The 18,708-nt window shown below is 39.8% G+C and overlaps 1 protein-coding gene and 4 long non-coding RNA genes across 6 annotated transcripts; 3 read left to right on the top strand and 2 right to left on the bottom strand.

The window, feature by feature from the left end:
- Positions 1–3,031: 3,031 nt before the first annotated feature.
- Positions 3,032–10,650, top strand: gcdhb (glutaryl-CoA dehydrogenase b). Its single transcript, XM_037791342.1, has 12 exons — positions 3,032–3,185; positions 4,648–4,763; positions 4,864–4,896; positions 5,017–5,157; positions 5,480–5,542; positions 5,887–6,057; positions 6,144–6,273; positions 7,762–7,978; positions 8,208–8,311; positions 8,434–8,559; positions 9,589–9,749; positions 9,882–10,650. Exons 2-12 carry the CDS (start codon positions 4,661–4,663, stop codon positions 9,953–9,955), a joined length of 1,323 nt encoding a protein of 440 aa, XP_037647270.1. The 5' UTR covers positions 3,032–3,185; positions 4,648–4,660; the 3' UTR covers positions 9,956–10,650.
- A 396-nt stretch (positions 10,651–11,046) lies between these two features.
- On the top strand, positions 11,047–11,974 carry LOC119501188. The gene is made up of 2 exons (XR_005209778.1): positions 11,047–11,447; positions 11,522–11,974. It is a non-coding gene; the product is annotated as an uncharacterized LOC119501188 (long non-coding RNA).
- LOC119501185 lies at positions 11,775–13,419 on the bottom strand. Of its 2 annotated transcripts, XR_005209775.1 has the most exons (4): positions 13,115–13,419; positions 12,497–12,941; positions 12,263–12,394; positions 11,775–11,988 (listed from the first exon to the last, which is right to left on the bottom strand). It is a non-coding gene; the product is annotated as an uncharacterized LOC119501185 (long non-coding RNA). The 2 variants fall into 2 exon arrangements; XR_005209774.1 differs by having other exon boundaries at positions 12,497–13,366.
- Positions 13,420–13,459: 40 nt separating this feature from the next.
- Positions 13,460–14,164, top strand: LOC119501187. Its single transcript, XR_005209777.1, has 2 exons — positions 13,460–13,750; positions 13,789–14,164. It is a non-coding gene; the product is annotated as an uncharacterized LOC119501187 (long non-coding RNA).
- On the bottom strand, positions 14,151–15,725 carry LOC119501186. Its single transcript, XR_005209776.1, has 3 exons — positions 15,584–15,725; positions 14,613–15,492; positions 14,151–14,504 (listed from the first exon to the last, which is right to left on the bottom strand). It is a non-coding gene; the product is annotated as an uncharacterized LOC119501186 (long non-coding RNA).
- Positions 15,726–18,708: the final 2,983 nt, after the last annotated feature.

Below are 18,708 nucleotides of genomic sequence, written 5' to 3'. Positions count from 1 at the left end.
AGCAGGAGGCGGGTGTTTATGTTGCTGGACAGGCTTCATTGCTAGTACCGTTAACTGATACAGGCACAGCTGTCCACTGAGCTGCTATAACTGTCTAATAAACACCAAAATACAATAATATATAAACAATAATATATAAACAATATTTATTTATTTTTTAAACAATATTTTTATTGAATTTTACATATAGACATATATACATATATACACATACAGACAGACTAACAATATTAATAATTAAATTATACAATGAAATGTTTAGTCAGAATTTCAAAGAAAGAGAGACATGACATTTCATGTATTTCACTTATCTAACAAAAAAATGAAAATAAAAATAATATATATATATATAAAATAAAATAAAAGATAAGACTAAATAAATACCTCAAAGAAGAAGAATAAAAAAAAACTAAAAAAACACAACAACACACAACAATTCCAACAACAGCACTTAGCAACACACCGCAGTTTTAATTTGCGTTTAATCTCAATATTTAATAAAATATAACGAGGTATATATCACTTGTCCATTATTACTCATTCACAGCTAAATCTGTCTACATCAGCCAGGAGTATACAGCAAATTAATGGCATAGCATAACTCTTATTGGCCTGATGAAATTCAAGGCAACATTAATTATAAAAGCAATCTATTCATTCATAATTCAACTTACAGGCTTAACATTGCCTGGTCTGACACTGCACTCTGTGAGTCATGACAGCTGCTAGTCGGCTGTAGAGGTGGAAGAGATCCAAATAGTAAAATGAGAAATACCGCAATGTAAAAAATACTCCATCACAAGTAAAAATCCAAATTTTACTTAAGAAATAGCCTAATATTATGAGCAAAATGAAAGACATCTTTTAAAGTAAAATAATTCATTATGCAGAACAGACCCTTTCTGAGGATGTAGTGCATGCATGCATTGTACTGTATTAAGGTAGCATTAACCTTTTCCACTCCCCTCCTCTTTTTCATAGACCTGTTTTTGTCTTTTTTTGGGGGGGTACAGGGGTTTTTTAGGGGGAGATAGCAGGTCAACAGTAGATGTCACATAGAAGTGGTGTACATCACCTGAAAGCTGGGAAGCTGAAGATTAATTTGAGATGCAGCTCAGCACTGTGTGTCAAGTTGTTTAGTCATGAATCAGATCTAAAAAATAATAAATCGCTAAAATGAATTGTAAAAGTGTATAAGGACATTATGATAGGAATATGTGATGGCCATTCCCATGCATAAGTTGCTGAGCAATGTTTGGGTTGATACCATTTGTTTTACAGATCTGTTGCTAAATTTTACTTTTTTTTCACTCGTGAATTGATAAAAATGATTAAAAAAAAAAGAAAAATCCCTCCAAAAAAACACATTAAGACACCAAGACCTTGAGGAACACCATAGAAAAAGCCATAGTGTGATTCGGTACCAAAAGCTTTTGACATCTGGAGATTTCTGCAAGAATTGTATTTTTCAGCATTTGGATGGCGAGCACTTCTGTTCTGGAAACTGCTTTGTTGCAAGTTTCATGAGTTGTCATTATCCTAGAGGTCACCACAAGTCAATTTATACAGTGAGGTCAAATTTTAAGAAATGGTCTCACGAAAGAAACCACCCACTCTGCTCATTGGATCCACAAGAGTCTCAGCTTCAAGCCCTCAAGGAGTGGAAGACCATAAATAAACTTCAAGTTCAGTTTACTCACAAACATCACTTTATACCAGTTGTATAATGTCATCTGTGCCTCTGGAAGGAGCTTAGAAAATATGTGACAAATGTTTAAGCCTGTGTTACATGGATCCTGGAGTTTGAAAGAGATGGGCATTTACCAGGCAGTAGGGATGTAACAAAAAACACTGTCATCCAGTGTTTTTTAGGCTTGACCCATATTTAAGACTAAAAGTCAAGGTGTCTCAGGCTCTGCTGCTTTGTTTTTCACAATTACTTTAAAAATGTATCTCTTGTTAGTCCCCTCAACTTTACTGAAGTACAAAACTCAGTCACTAAATCACTGCCTTGAACATGTAAATTACATGTTGTAGCTGGTACAGATGGAGCTAATTTTAACATAGCTTATTGTTGCACTGTGTAATGTATCATGCTGTATATATGAGCTGACCATATGTAAAATTTTATCTGCAAAGTAACTACCGTTGTCAAATAAATATGGTGGACTAAAAGATTTGTTTGTCAAAAAACCTGATACTAATGAATCCGAAGTTCTCTTCGTTTTTCATGGAGGTTTATTTTATTGAATGCTCTTTTGATCTTTCTGGTTCTGTTATGCCATATGGAGGACCACAAGAGTCATGTAAATATTAATAAAGCATTTAATTGATTATTAACTAATTGTACAATAAAAATAGGCATTCACAAATTTCTTTACAAATGTATTTTTTTAATCTATGAATAAAAGGACTAAATTACAAAGTAGTTCACTGTTTGACATTTTAATGGGTAATAAAAAGAGGAATTCTAAAAATAATTTACAAATGTATATTGTAAACAAATTTATCAATGGCTATCTTTATTGTACAATTAGTTGTTTATCGATGAAATGCTTTATTACTATTTACGTGACACTTGTGGTCCTCCATAATGCCATGTTGGCACTTAAGGAAAATGGTAGCGTTGAAAAATATAATTGGCCTCCTGCACTTAAACTTTTAATATTCTCAGACAACTTATCTCTGAGTAGCAGACAGGAGTACTGCTATGAGAACAATTGAAGTGCTTATTGTGTCTGCTGTCAGGAATGGAGGGCTGACCCTAATGGAAAATTGGCAGCTACTGTCATCCTGCGACTGTTTTATTCTAGGAACTGAAATATGAATACAGCCACTCCCCCAACATCCACGCCTCTACCAATGAGCCAATCACAGTCGTTTACAGTTGCTAAAGTATCCCCCTTTAGGTGATACGGACGAACACAGAGTTCATTCATAGTATTTATGTCTTAGTCTCATATTTAAGATGTACTGCTTTCACATAGACAACATGATTTGCTCTGTAAAAACATAAAAACAAAGTTTGGCATGGTTTATTCTCTGACACGTGGTGGCACGTCCAGTTTGGCGTGTTTTACGTGATGACGTCAGGTTGTGTTTTGAGGTGTTGACGTTCAGTGTCGCTGCGTCATCAACCTCTGTAGCAGAACAGAGGAACCAGAGCAAGTTGTCCCACTTAACAGGTAAATGCTCCTTTATACAACCACCACCATGGTACCATACTGCTATCCTCAACACACAGCGCTCATACAGTATATAGTTACAAAGGTTATTTGGTTTATTATGTCGTTTACACCCAAGTTATAAGCCAGCTGTGGTGAGCTAGCGCTGTTAGCTTGTAGCTACAATAATGTCACTTGAGCCCACACAGGTTGACCTGAGCTAGGCTAGCTTAGCTTTGTGCTGTGACAGGTTGCTTCATTAGATATTACAGTGAACAATCTGACATGATGGATAAGTGAGAATGCAACCACAGTTAAATATTAATTTCTGACAGTTATTTACAGCAGCCAGCTAGTCCTTCCTTACAGCAGCTGTCAGACTCCACAACCAGCACTGCTCCCTGTAGACACTTACACTTACATATACACACCAAACACTGACAAGAACTGCACTTTACTGTACACCAACTGTCTATCAGTACTACTCAGGTGTAAATCATACTGTGCAATATCATTTTACTCATAAAATATCATGTATTGATAGAAATTCAAATAGCTAGCTGTGTATAGATAAAGACATACAATATCAACATTGTATTTATAATATTTATAATACTTTTTGCTATTTCTTTATCTTGCTTAGGCTACATTTTTGATAATTAAGGTATAATAATTATAAAAATAATAGTAATAATAATAATAACAATAATAATAATAATGGTAATAATAAATGTATTATTATTATTATTGTCGTTATTTATTTATTTAATTTACCAGTCAAAAATATTGAAAAAGGCTTAAATTGTCAAAATTAAAAGTGTGTGAAGGAGCGCTATCGCAGGTCCTTCCTTCCTGCAGCTGTCAGACTCCACAACCAACACTGCTCCCTGTAGACCACTTACACTTACACACCAAAAACTGACAATAACCCTATATTTTCAGGTGGAATTTCATTCATTCATTCATTCTCACTGTGCAATATCGTTTTCCACTTGTGCAATTTTGTTAATAGTCTGTTTATTGTCAATACTGTATATACTGCTCCTATTTTTATTCTTCCTTCTATTTAAATGGTTCATATTTTGTTACACTTTGTTTCGCTCTTTTTTTTACTGTGTTAGCTGATGCATCTTGTTTTTCGCACTATCCCCTTTGCTGCTGTACACTGCAAATTTCCCCACTGCATATCTTACCTTATCTTAACATTTCTCATCCCCAGCTGTAACTTAAGCCCTGCATTCGTGTCAAACTCATTTGTATGTATAAAACGTGTACGAGCCACGCAGTCAAACACTGATTCAGGGTTAATAATAGACTAAATTCATCAGATGGCATCAGCAATTCAACTCTTGATGCTCTTAATTCTTAGTTTAGGAAGACAGTTGTTAAAGTTACTGCCATTACTTTCACTGCAAGCTACATGGTTGACTGTTGCCAGTTTAATGAATGTGAATGTAAATGTTAAAAAGTGTGTATTTTATAGACTTATCTTCATCATGGCATTGAGAGGCGCTGTGTGCCGTCTCTTGGTCAACCCTCACAGATGTGCCATCATCTCAGCTTCCAGAGCACAGGCAACTACAGCACCTGCCAGAAGAGGTAACTACTATGACATCATGCCAGCCACAGAGATAACACTGTTTTAAAGGGATGGCTCACATATAATATTAATCATTTTTCTGGTTTGAATTTTCCACAGATGCAGAGAAGACTGAGCAGAAGTCTAAAGCACGTAAGTGTTAATAGCTCCTTATGTCAGAGCTTATGTTTTGGATTCGAGGCTCTCACCAGAACATATTTTGAACCAGAGTTTTAAGGTTTTTGAATTGTTCTTCCTCTAAATGTCTGACAGCGAAGGTCCAGTTTGACTGGCGTGATGCCCTGAACCTGGAGGGCCAGCTGACGGAGGAGGAGATCATGATCAGAGACTCCTTCAGGACCTACTGCCAAGAGAAACTCATGCCCCGCATCCTCATGGCAAACAGAAACGAAGGTGAGGGACTCATCTTGATTTTTTTTACGTGCGCGAGCCAGAGTCCTTAATTCATTACTTGATTTTTCCATCCATCCATCTTCAACCGCTTATCCGGGATCGGGTACTTGATTTTTCATTAAGCTTTAATAAGTCCCTATGTTGCCTTCACGCATAATGTCCATTTTAAGTGTCTATTAGTGTTTATGCTGAACAACAGATCTTTATATTATGTAATGTGTACTGCGATATTACCACTTTGTTGACATACTCTTAGTAGAAATAAAGGAATGAAACTCCTCTAAAACTTAATGTGACCGATACTTGTGTCATTTTTTTCCAGTGTTCCACAGAGAAATTGTGTCCGAGATGGGAGAGATGGGTGTCCTGGGCCCAACCATCAAAGGTGAGTCTACTTGATTTGACAGGCACTTAAACAGAATGGACCATAGATGTGTGTTTATTGTAGCATTTTATTGTGAACTATAAATGTTTCACTAGACTACTATTATAAAACAGCCACAGTCCTATCACATAAATGACTGTCAGAAATGGACTTTGGCCATGTGTACGCTGGACCTGTGTGTTTTGTTTGTTTTTGAGAAATCTTTTTAGTGAGTCTGTCCATGACAAAAAGGTTTTAGCCCATTAGATTGTACTGTATTTCCTAACTTTAATTCCTTCTGATACTTCACAAATCTATTTTTAATAACACTGACAATAACTCCTCTTCCTGTGTTTGATATAAAGGTTATGGCTGTGCTGGGACGAGCTATGTGGCCTACGGTTTGATCGCCAGAGAAGTAGAGAAAGTGGACAGCGGCTACCGCTCAGTCATGAGCGTGCAGTCGTCGCTGGTCATGCACCCCATTAATGCCTATGGCACAGAGGAGCAGAAACAGAAGTATCTCCCTAAGCTGGGTAAGAAGGAGAAATCAGTCAGTTCAATCAATGCATTAATCATGATAACCCAGTGATGAGTGACTGAGCTCTTGGTTTACTCCCAGCTCGGGGAGAGATCCTGGGCTGCTTTGGCTTGACGGAGCCGAACCATGGTAGTGACCCGAGCGGCATGGAAACCAGAGCAAAGTACAATCAATCCAGTCGCACCTACTCTCTCACTGGCTCAAAGACCTGGTAAGTAGAGGATATATAAAAAAATAAAATAAGAGATGTTTTCTTTTGCTGTGAATCCGCAAATAGCATCTCATTGGAGGATACACTTTTGTGGAATTCAATGTCAAGACCTTGTGTCTGGATTTTTAAGTAAAATCCTCAGCAACAGTGGAGACAGATTGTGTCATTTCAGGGTTTACACTTTGCAGTTTGACTCCTTACATTACCCTAACAACTCTAATTAGTTCTCTGATTGTAGGAGACAATATAAAATAGTGTGGTATTTTTACACTGGTTTGTCTGTTAACCCACTACAGACTCTGACAACTTAAGTATATTAACACCCAAGTGTATATTTTTAAACCTCTTAGAAAAGGCATGTAGAATTATAAATCAGGCTATTTATTACACATTACTGCAAGATCAGACATATGTGTGTGCCCTGTTACTTTTTAGCCTATTAAGACTATTTTAGGGCTGCAACTAACGATTATTTTATTGTTGATTAATCTGTCGATTATTTCCTCGATTAATCGATTACTTTTTTGGTCTATAAAATGTCAGAAAATTGTGAAAAATGTCGATCAGTGTTTCTCAAAGCCGAAGAAGACATCCTCAAATGTCTTGTTTTGTCCACAACTCAAAGATATTCAGTTTACCGTCATAGAGCAGTAAAGAAACCAGAAAAAAAAGAAACGGGAATCAGAGAATTTTGACTTCTTTTTTTTTTTTTTAAATGACTCAAAGCGATTTATTATTATTATCAAAATAGCTGACGATTAATTTAATAGTTGACAGCTAATCGATTATTATTGTTGCAGCTCTATACTATTTCAAGGCAGCGTCAAGCAGCACCATCAAAAATAGAGAAAACAGTGTGATGTGTCTGATGGGGAAGATTAACAGTGAGAGTTGATTTTAATAGTTGAATCAAGTACCAGGATGTCTGTAATCACTTGAAAAATTATGACATGTTGCATAAAGTATCTGATGTTAATGTCAGGTATGTTTACATACAATTATTTTGAATGAATTCTCAGTAAACTGCATGGTACACAGAAAACACAGACCAATATTTTCTTTTAGTGACCTTAGTAAGTTAGTTATGCATTGTTTTTCCCCTCGTCATCCAATATATTGTTTTAAATTTTTAGGGTAGTATTTCTGTTTTCAGGATAAAGGTTTTTGTTGTGGCATGTGGCATTAGTTGTCCACATGGTGGAGCTCTTCACAGTTAAAGTACTGCATGAAACTCACAAAGACTTTGGCTTTTTTCCTAGGGTTTACTAGTGTATTTTTTTAATCAATACATAACTTCATACAAGTAAATAAGATTATTATGCTGTAGGTCCAAGGCAAAAGAAATATTAGAAATATTACAAGATTACAGTACACCAGTAAAGTACCCATCATCATACTGCATAGTTCAGATCTATGCTGTTTACTCTTTATAGTAAAATGACACCTACCTGTGCATCTCCCTGACATTCTCTTTGCTTCCACCCTCAGGATCACCAACTCCCCAGAGGCAGATATTGCTGTAGTCTGGGCCAAATGTGATGATGGGAATATCCGCGGCTTCATCTTGGAGCGTGGCATGAAGGGCCTCTCAACACCAAAGATTGAGGGGAAGTTCTCCCTGAGAGCCTCGGCCACCGGTATGATCGTCATGGACGAGGTGGAGGTTCCTGAGGAGAACCTGCTGCCCAATGTCTCCGGCCTCAAGGTGAGTGGAGTGAAACCATGAACAATCTAGATGAAGTAATGGAAGATACGTAAATAACTGTACACCGTTGTTCTGTTACATTGAATTAAGTTTGTGACTCGCAGACTTTGTTATTGTACAGTTTCTAATAGGTATTTAGCTTCAAGTGAAATGACACAGTGTGGCTCAGTGTTTCACAATTTAAACACACAGCGGTAATCGCTCATCACACACCTTCTGCTGCTTCCAGGGTCCTTTTGGCTGCTTGAACAACGCTCGTTACGGTATTGCATGGGGCGCTCTGGGCGCTGCAGAGTTCTGCTTCCATGCAGCTCGACAGTACACACTGGACAGGTCAGACGTCCCAATTGTCTGTGTAATTTGGTCAAAATGACATGTTTAGTTCAGTTTGGACAGAACGTGTTACTTTGATTATTTATTGATGAGTATAACACAGTTGTTGTTTTCTATACCAGAATCCAGTTTGGCGTACCACTAGCAAGAAATCAGCTGATGCAGAAGAAAATGGCCGACATGCTGACAGAGATCACCATCGGCCTGCAGTCCTGTCTGCAGCTGGGAAGACTAATCGATGCTAAAAGGTAAAGACAACTTTTATCCTCTAAGTGAAGTGTATTAGATGGATGTGACATAGTACTAATGTCCATTAATGGCACTAGTGTTTCCTGAGGGGCCCATCCATCCATCCATCAAACCACACAGTCACTCTGACCTCTCTCTGTCAGGTTGAAAAGGATGAGGTATTTTCTCCTTTGGTTCTCAACAGTGTCTTGAAACTGTTAGATACTGTAGGCTACTGTGTCTCATTCTGGTGGCTGGCTGTGTAGTTTCATTTATGGCACACAGAACAAAGATACAACCAAGCGCAAAGTACATCTGAGGCGGATGGGATTGTCAGTTTTGCAGGTATTTGGTCATAAAGCTAGAATTGGAAAATATTTAAAATTTGACGTGATGATGGCCCTGGATGAAGAGTTAAGGGATCACCAAAGTTAATAAAATTCATCCTGAGAGAAACATGAATGTCTCTTCCAAATTGAATGGAATTCCCTTTCTATATTTGTTAAAATATTCTAGTTTGGACCAGTGGGCAACCTCTGGTTCTCAAAAGTAAAGCCAATGCTGAAGTGCCTTAAACTTGCATTCTTTCTAATAGCCAGCAGGGGGCGACTCCTCTGGTTGCAAAAAAAGAAGTCTGATTGTATAGAAGTCTATGAGAAAATGACCCTACTTCTCACTTGATTTATTACCTCAGTAAACATTGTAAACATGAGTTTATGGTCTCAATCACTAGTTTCAAGTCTTCTTGTGCTTAGCTCAGCCAAAAACCAAGATGGTGACGGCCAAAATGCTGAACCAAGGCCTATTGAAAGAGGCTTGGACACGGTCTTGAGCTATGGGGTATAACAAATTCGCAGTGTAACTGGAGCTGCGGTCGTGCGTTGCCATTAGCTCAATTTTAGCGAGTGCAGATCAGATTTTACTGCGCATGTGTTGTACCCCAAAGATATGACGCGTTAATGACGCGTGACATCTTTCCTCTTTGTCTCCTCGACATTGCCATCCCTTGCCAAACTAACGCAAAAGAAATGTGGTGTTTTCTTTAACAGAGCCGCCCCAGACATGATCTCCATGCTGAAGAGGAACAGCTGCGGTAAAGCCCTCGATATCGCCAGGCAGGCCAGAGACATGCTGGGAGGAAACGGCATCTCAGACGAGTACCACATCATCCGCCACGTCATGAACCTGGAGGCTGTCAACACATACGAAGGTTAGGAGGAGAAACAGTTTGAAATGTACTTTAGTTCCACATGAGATTGTATATATATATTTATTGTTTGTGAGAGAGTATATTAATCCGATAGTCATGCATACCATGTGTTCATTTATTCTCCTCATCCAGGTACCCATGACATCCACGCCCTGATCCTGGGCAGAGCCATCACAGGACTGCAGTCCTTCACTGTGGACAAATAGATCCATCCAACAGAAACCTGCTGTCAGAAATGTAGCTCAGATTGTCAACTCTGCAGCAGTTTTAAGATTGTTTTGATGAATTCCCATCCATATAGTGACGATGTTTGTTTTCACTCAGGTTTATAGAATATATATTTGAGTGCTTTATTTTGAGAGAAAGAACAAGTCACGTTCAACAAGTGTGTCTGAATTGTTGTGAAGTGTAAATAATTCAAAAGTCGATTTTTCAACTCAAAAAGGGCTATTTTTTTACTCTCAATCACAACACTAAAACAGATCCCTATATGCCTGTCGTATAGACAAAGTGAAGTTCATTGAATATACTTTAATGGACACTACTGAAGTGAAGTATTAACGCTTCTGAATTAGGTCAAGATCTAGATTTGCTGCTAGTTACTGCAACGTTGATACTGTAATTCTAAAACAACAAAGCATAAATAACCACAACGTGTTTGGAATTGCATGTGAAGCTTTTTTTATTTTTGATTTGATCTAATTATGCAGATGTTGTTATTGTATAATTGGTGTGAGAGTACATACATGACAGATCAGTTACTATTGTTAGGTTCACTGTGGTGATTACTTCTAGCACTGTTCTGGCTCTGTCACTAAGGTGTAATAACTTGGTTTGCCAGAGGTCAAGAATGTTGATCAGAGCTTTAATAAATAAAAGTTATTTAAGTATTCCAAATGTCTGCAGGGGGATGATGTGTAAGTTTGTTGAGGTAAGCCACACCCCTCTAATCTGCTGCGATTTCATTCTCAGAACAACATAAATCTGAGGTGATTAATGGGAGAGGAAAGAAGAAGTTCTACTTTGTATTCGGATTTCGGATTTTTCTCAAATCTTTGATTTTTTTGTGCAATATCGGATAATTTGACCTCTTTGGGCCTCAAATAGGTATTTAAATTAAATAATTTAGTTAAGTCAATTTATTTGAGATGCTGTGTTCATATTTGAAATTGCAAGTCCCAGACAATGGTCCCCGTCTGTTGATTCATGCAACTAGATCAATACAAGTCTAAATTTTCACATCTTAAATAGTCCCAATTGTCACATTTTCTCACAATTTTGCAGTAAAAACTCACACTTTTAACTTAAAAAAAAACTTAAAACGGACTTAAAATGGCATAATTCTGTCTAAAAAAGTTTGAATTCAAAATTAAAGTCATAATTGTACATAGATTTGTCTATAATCCTTGCTTATGTATGCAAAAATTTGATGATTTGTCCTCTGGGCCTCAAACTGTTATTTAAAAGAAACCATCTGAGAACTTTAGAGGGAAAATCTCTATTAAACTGCTAACAACTGATAGACATCTGAAACATGACAAGGAGCACCAACTAGAGGTCACAAGCCAAACTGGTTGGGAACCACCTGTTTGTAACTGTTAATCCTCCTCTCACTCTATCCCAGTTTGACCCTTCCTATTCATATTAACATAGACCATGATTATGAGTTCAATAGAGAAGATGGGAATCAAAACTTTTGTTACTGAAAATAGAATAAAAGCTGATATTACATAACAAAACGCCTCAGTCAGATGAAAAGGAAAGGGTGGCAGGAATGCAAATACTGAAAGGTTTTTATAGCTGATACTTGAACTGTGAACAACAAAATGATAAGCATGTGCAAAAGTCACATGTCGGTCAGTCAAACAGAAGATAAAACACTATCAATATGGGAATTAATAACTCAATAATACTGTAGATGAACCTACATCCTACTTGGTACACATTGAATGTAACCTTCAACTGATTTACTATTGAAGAAGATTCATGTTAACCAATGTCAGTATGAGACAGATCACAGGACCATTTTACATGTCTGAGTTTTTGTTTTTATTTGACTGAATTGAACATGAGATCAGTCCGAGTGTGTAAAGTGTGGAGCTGAAGGCGGTTCAGTGTGTTGAGTGGACTGCTGTGGTGCTGGAGCTTCCTCACATCATGACTGCTTGTGTGATGCTACTACTGGCTTTGTGTGGTTCGGTTGACGTCCACTCTCAGGGGCTCCAGGAAGAGTCCTGCCCTGTGAGATCAGAAACAAGTCAGGAATGTGGATCCATCTCTTGGTCTGCTGTCAGTGTCAACGTCTCCCAAACTTCAGCTATAATAATCATCTATGAAGACTAATTTATGTCTAGATAAATCTGCATTAGTCAGTGGTGTCACAGGTTATTTGAGTCTGGAGAACATTTGTTTGACACTATTGAAGCAATGGGACGTTATTAAAGAAGGTAGCCGTAAGAATCATTAACATGTTAGCTTTGTCCAACTATTCCTTTAATGTGCAGCTTACTTACTGAGTCCACGAAAACAGAGTCGTTCACTTCTGTTCTGTCCGTCTTGTGATCCGTCATCCATCTGATTCAGTCGGGAATCAGCATTTCTTCTTTGTCGTAAAGGAGCCGCTGAACTACAGGAACACTCAGTCTCTGTAAAAATACAAATAAACAATGGTATTATATATATATATATATATATATATATAAACAGGTGTAGCATACAGTATATATATGTAACTAATTTCTCTTTACATAATAAAGTAGTTTATTCCAGATCATACTCCCCTTTTTGTCCACAGTGAACAGCAGCAGCTCAGGTGGTGGAGGAAGATAAGAGTAGAGAACAATAGATAATGATGAGTAAGAAAGACAAATCATCTCTGAACTTCTAAATAATAATACATACAGTATGTAGCTAGTTTACACAATCTCATAGTCTTCATATTACAACCTATTTTAAGTCTCTTTCTTCACATGTCAGACGCTCACACTAACCTTTTCGGTCCGTAGTGAACAACAGTATCTCAGGTGGTTGAGTAATTTCAAGTTAAGATAAATAAAAAGGTCAGTAAGACAAGAAATCTTTGTTCATTTAATATTAGTTGATAAGTCAAACAAGTTATAACACATATTGCTTTCTCTAATTTATATTAAAAAGCTCATAATCATCTTTTTCATCCGGAGTGAACAGCAGCAGCTCAGGTGGTGGAGTGAGAGAAGAGGAAATAAAGGCAAACATATATTTAGTAATCTTTGAATTATTATACTTTATAGACAAACAGGGTTACACAATAACATACATTACTTTCTCTGTCTCTATATTAGAGCATATTCTAAGTCACGTTCTTCACGTCAGATGCTTGTACTTACCTTCTTCTTCCATATAAAGTGAATGGACGTAGTTTAGTTTAGGTGGTGTTGTTAAATCCAGGGTTGGTGGGTTGATCTCCAGGTTCTTCTGTAGGCGTTTAGCGTCAACGTGGAACTGATTCATGTATACGTCTGATGGAAGACGTTTGTTTTCTAATTGTTTTTAAAGCTTTTAACCCAATTTTGTTCTCTCTCTCACAGTGTAGTGTCCGGTCCTGTCACTGTTGACCTGGGGAGGACAGCCACATGGAAGCTTCACCGGGAGGTTTAAGCCAACCAGATCCACCGTAGACTGTCCAGACCCCAGACCACTCAGCGGGAGTCACTACTGCTGTGATGAGAGAGATTGTGTTCATTTGAACACAGTACCAAGAGGAAGAAGGAATCTGCCCTGCCAGTCGCAAAAGCTACATGGCACGGGGTGTTTCGACAGCCCTGCCAGACTCAAGGGCTACCTGGGGCGTTGCCGGCCCTGCCAGATGCAAGGACCGGCCCTCAGGTGAAAGAAAAGTCGATCCAGCCGCCGTGCCAAAATGTCATACAAATATGCCCGAGTGCAAGACGCTACTTGGGGCATCTATAGCCCAGCCAGACGCAAAGGCTAACCCTAAAATCACTAGCCCAGCCAGACGCAAAGTCTAACCCTAAAATCACTAGCCCAGCCAGACGCAAAGGCTAACCCTAAAATCACTAGCCCAGCCAGACGCAAAGGCCATCCCTAAAATCACTAGCCCAGCCAGACGCAAAGGCTAACCCTAAAATCACTAGCCCAGCCAGACGCAAAGGCCATCCCTAAAATCACTAGCCCAGCCAGACACAAAGGCTAACCCTAAAATCACTAGCCCAGCCAGACGCAAAGGCTAACCCTAAAATCACTAGCCCAGCCAGACGCAAAGGCTAACCCTAAAATCACTAGCCCAGCCAGACGCAAAGGCCATCCCTAAAATCACTAGCCCAGCCAGACGCAAAGGCCATCCCTAAAATCACTAGCCCAGCCAGACGCAAAGGCCATCCCTAAAATCACTAGCCCAGCCAGACGCAAAGGCTAACCCTAAAATCACTAGCCCAGCAGACGCAAAGGCTAACCCTAAAATCACTAGCCCAGCCAGACGCAAAGGCCATCCCTAAAATCACTAGCCCAGCCAGACGCAAAGGCCATCCCTAAAATCACTAGCCCAGCCAGACGCAAAGGCCATCCCTAAAAACACTAGCCCAGCAGACGCAAAGGCCATCCCTAAAAACACTAGCCCAGCCAGACGCAAAGGCCATCCCTAAAAACACTAGCCCAGCCAGACGCAAAGGCCATCCCTAAAATCACTAGCCCAGCAGACGCAAAGGCCATCCCTAAAAACACTAGCCCAGCCAGACGCAAAGGCCATCCCTAAAATCACTAGCCCAGCAGACGCAAAGGCCATCCCTAAAATCACCAGTCCAGCTAGACGCAAAGGCCATCCCTAAAATCACTAGCCCAGCAGACGCAAAGGCCATCCCTAAAAACACTAGCCCAGCCAGACGCAAAGGCCATCCCTAAAATCACTAGCCCAGCCAGACGCAAAGGCCATCCCTAAAATCACTAGCCCAGCCAGACGCAAAGGCTAACCCTAAATTCACTAGCCCAGCCAGACGCAAAGGCCATCCCTAAAGACACTAGCCCAGCCAGACGCAAAGGCCATCCCTAAAATCACTAGCCCAGCCAGACGCAAAGGCCAACCCTAAAATCACTGGCCCAGCCAGACGCAAAAGCCATCCCTAAAATCCCTAGCCCAGCCAGACGCAAAGGCCAACCCTAAAATCACTAGCCCAGCCAGACGCAAAAGCCATCCCTAAAATCCCTAGCCCAGCCAGACGCAAAGGCCATCCCTAAAAACACTAGCCCAGCCAGACGCAAAGGCCATCCCTAAAATCACTAGCCCAGCAGACGCAAAGGCCATCCCTAAAAACACTAGCCCAGCCAGACGCAAAGGCCATCCCTAAAATCACTAGCCCAGCAGACGCAAAGGCCATCCCTAAAAACACTAGCCCAGCCAGACGCAAAGGCCATCCCTAAAATCACTAGCCCAGCCAGACGCAAAGGCCATCCCTAAAGACACTAGCCCAGCCAGACGCAAAGGCCATCCCTAAAATCACTAGCCCAGCCAGACGCAAAGGCCATCCCTAAAATCACTAGCCCAGCCAGACGCAAAGGCCATCCCTAAAGACACTAGCCCAGCCAGACGCAAAGGCCATCCCTAAAAACACTAGCCCAGCCAGACGCAAAGGCCATCCCTAAAAACACTAGCCCAGCCAGACGCAAAGGCTATCCCTAAAATCACCAGTCCAGCTAGACGCAGAGGCCAGTCGTCAGCGGTAGAGAGGCTGATGATGCTTTGGTGGGATACCTGTGTGATAGAGAGGAAGAGTAAATGTGAACATGTACTGTCCTGATGGCTCTGATGGTTCCAGGAGAGGATTGTTAGCCGTGTAACTCACTTGGAGTTAGTATAGCTCCCCAGAGCACATCGACCTCTTGGCGGCCTGCTCCTCGTCGCGTTTCTCTTCCCTTCTTCTCCTTCTTCTCCTTCTGGAGGAGCCGTGGCCGGAAGATGAATGGGAGGAGAGGGGCCAAATGGTCCCAGCATCACGAGCACCAGACGCCTGCAGAAGAACACCAGGATGATTAACGATGAAATAAGTAGGAGGAGCATCAAGACGAGGAGCATCAAAAGGGGGAGCATGGGGATAAGTAAGAGGAAGAGCATTAAGATAAACAAGAGGAGCATGGGGATAAGCAAGAGGAAGAGCATCAAGATAACCAAGAGGAGCATGGGGATAAGCAAGAGGAAGAGCATCAAGATAACCAAGAGGAGCATGGGGATAAGCAAGAGGAAGAGCATCAAGATAAGCATGGAGATCAGGATAATAAGCAGTATTAAAAGGATCATAATCATCATCCTGGTCCCTCCCAGCGTCTGGTGGTGGGAACTGCTCCAGTGGAGGAGAGGGAGGTCTGGCATCTCCATCTCTGGGAGGCTCAGCCACCTGAGGCACATCCTCATCGTCCACACCTGAGGGGGAAAAACGTATAAAACGGTCACATTCTACCCTTCTATAAAACAGACTTCAATAGGAGACTCACAGCTTACCTAGTGAATCATTTTGACCATGTAAATTGCATGTATTTTTCCATGTACCTACACTAACTCAGCTATTCTCAACCCACTGGGTAAACCACTTTACTATGTAGAGAAATAAGACAATCATTGTGATTCAGTTCTCCCTCTCTTTCCCCTCCTCTACTGCCGTTGGGCCACTCGAACCTGTGAAGACAAATCATCCCTCTCACCTTCTTCATCATCTGTGTGAGGCTCAACCACCTCTTCGTCCAGACCAAGGAGACCAGGAAGGTCTATCTCTTGGTCCAGATCAAACAGGTCTTTATCCTCTAGACCAAGAAGACTGGGCAGGTCTTCATCACCCAGACCAAACAGACCAAGAAGGTCTTCATCGTCTGTGGGGAGGGGATAAAAAGGGTCACATCTGCACTTTTACCTATACCTCCACTAACTGTAAATACTGTGCTGCAGGTGCATCACAAGCACCTTGTAGAAAGGCCACACAAGGTGCTACTACCACATTTAAAAGTAACACCAAATATTATGCAGTTCTGCTGCTGCTATTTTGAACACATAACAGGACGAGAGTCATGTGATGCTGCATTCACGCTAGAAATAAGAATGACTCTTCACGCCACTTTTTCTATTAAAGCAACGTTATCATCTCATAAGTAACATACCTGAATAAATATAGCAATACCACAATTTGAAAATACTCCTTTACAAGTCCTACATTCAAAAGCGTAGCACAGAAGTATTTTCAGCAAAATGGATCTAACGTATCAAAAGTCAAAGTATGTATTATGCAGCAGGATGTAAGTGATATATCACCACATATTATATCATTGGATTATTACCACTGATGCATTAACATGTAAACAGGTTTTGGTAAATGGCTGCATTTACATACATTCTGTGTAGTTTAATCTGTAGCAAGGCACCATGTTTTGTAATCTCATCACAAACAAAATCTTAATGTGCAAAGTAGCTGTCGGATAAATGTGGTGGAGTAAGAAGTATGGTATGTGCCTGATAAAATGTGGTGGACAATAAATACTTATTGACATCCCCCCACCGTTTAACCCATTTTATACCAACATATTTAACAAACAGGGAGTCCCAATGAGAAAATCTGTGTGTGCTGTATCTGTATCTGTGCCTGTCTCCATTATAATGACTGACAGAGTGACCAGACCCCCTGATATTGTGTTACACTTTAAATTAGGACCCATGGCACACATGTCATCTATTTATTCTATTTTATCTATTTAAACTGCACAGGTTTGCTGCTTTTGACAGGGGTCCCCTAAGACCCCAATACTCTATAATAATACTAATAATATAATACTAAGAGGACAGATAATAATGCACACAGTGCACTTTCATAGACTAAGCTACTACCTTTTTACTAACATGTTTTGCACTATGGAACTGTGATGCTGGAAACTTGAATTTCTCTCTGGATCAATAAGTTACTATCTATCTATCTATCTAGTCTGATATTAAAGTGATTATTTTTTTATTATGTATTTCTCTTAATACATCCATGGATGCAGGACACGCACAGACCTCTAATGAGGGAACCTCATGAACTCTGAACTTGAAATGATCCGTTAACAGCTCCGGATACATTTGAAACAAAGCTGAGCATCAAGCATCATCACAGACTCTGTTTTGTTTTTTTTATACCTGCACGTATTTACGTCCTGACGTCATTAGCTCATCATCTTTACATCGTCTCCATGGTGATGGTGAACAAGAAAAACTGACTTTTTTGGCATTATTCGAAAAATGGCCCAGTAGCCATCTATTTTTTTTTTTTTTTACCAAATCGTTGATAACAAATATGTAAAAAATTGATGCCCTCAAACCAAAACAACAGTGTTTTCATATCACTACACTATTATTAACACATTCTGTACTGGCCCCGGGAAAATCTGCACATTTCTACCATTAAATATTCATCTTAAACCGAAAAAACAACATCAGAAAGTGTTTGTTTTTCCCACAATGTTCGACAAAATGTCCATTTTAAAATTCATCAATTTCAATTATTATTATTATTTTTCACACAACAAAATGTTTTGAGCATCTCAAGAAGATTAATGAATAAGTTAGGTGTGATATGAGAAGATGCCTCACCTTCCTGGTAGTTACAGGAGTCAGACCAGGAGATCTTCAGGTGCTCCTCCAAGAAGTTTAAAGATATTTCACACCTAGACATTCTCACTTTAACTAGAAAGTTAATTCCTCCTTCAGCTATCCAACAAATCTTTTTCCAGCAGAAGTTTCCAGTCGACCAGTTATCCAAAAGTTCAGCTTCCAGCAGACAAATGTAGCATCGTTGTCAACTCCAGTCAAGTCCAAGAGCATAAATGATCAATTAAAAGGCCTCAGCTCTTATATAGCCTCGGGTCACGTCACCATTCTGTTGCCATGGCTATCACTGACGCACGTGCGTGAGTGAGAGAGATGATTGACAGCAAATGATATTAATTATTG

The sequence above is a fragment of the Sebastes umbrosus genome, chromosome 14, assembly GCF_015220745.1.
Source record: "Sebastes umbrosus isolate fSebUmb1 chromosome 14, fSebUmb1.pri, whole genome shotgun sequence".
Lineage (NCBI taxonomy): Eukaryota > Metazoa > Chordata > Actinopteri > Perciformes > Sebastidae > Sebastes > Sebastes umbrosus.
The sequence above is the reverse complement of the archived record's forward strand: the minus strand, read 5'-3'. Positions and strand labels throughout refer to the sequence as shown.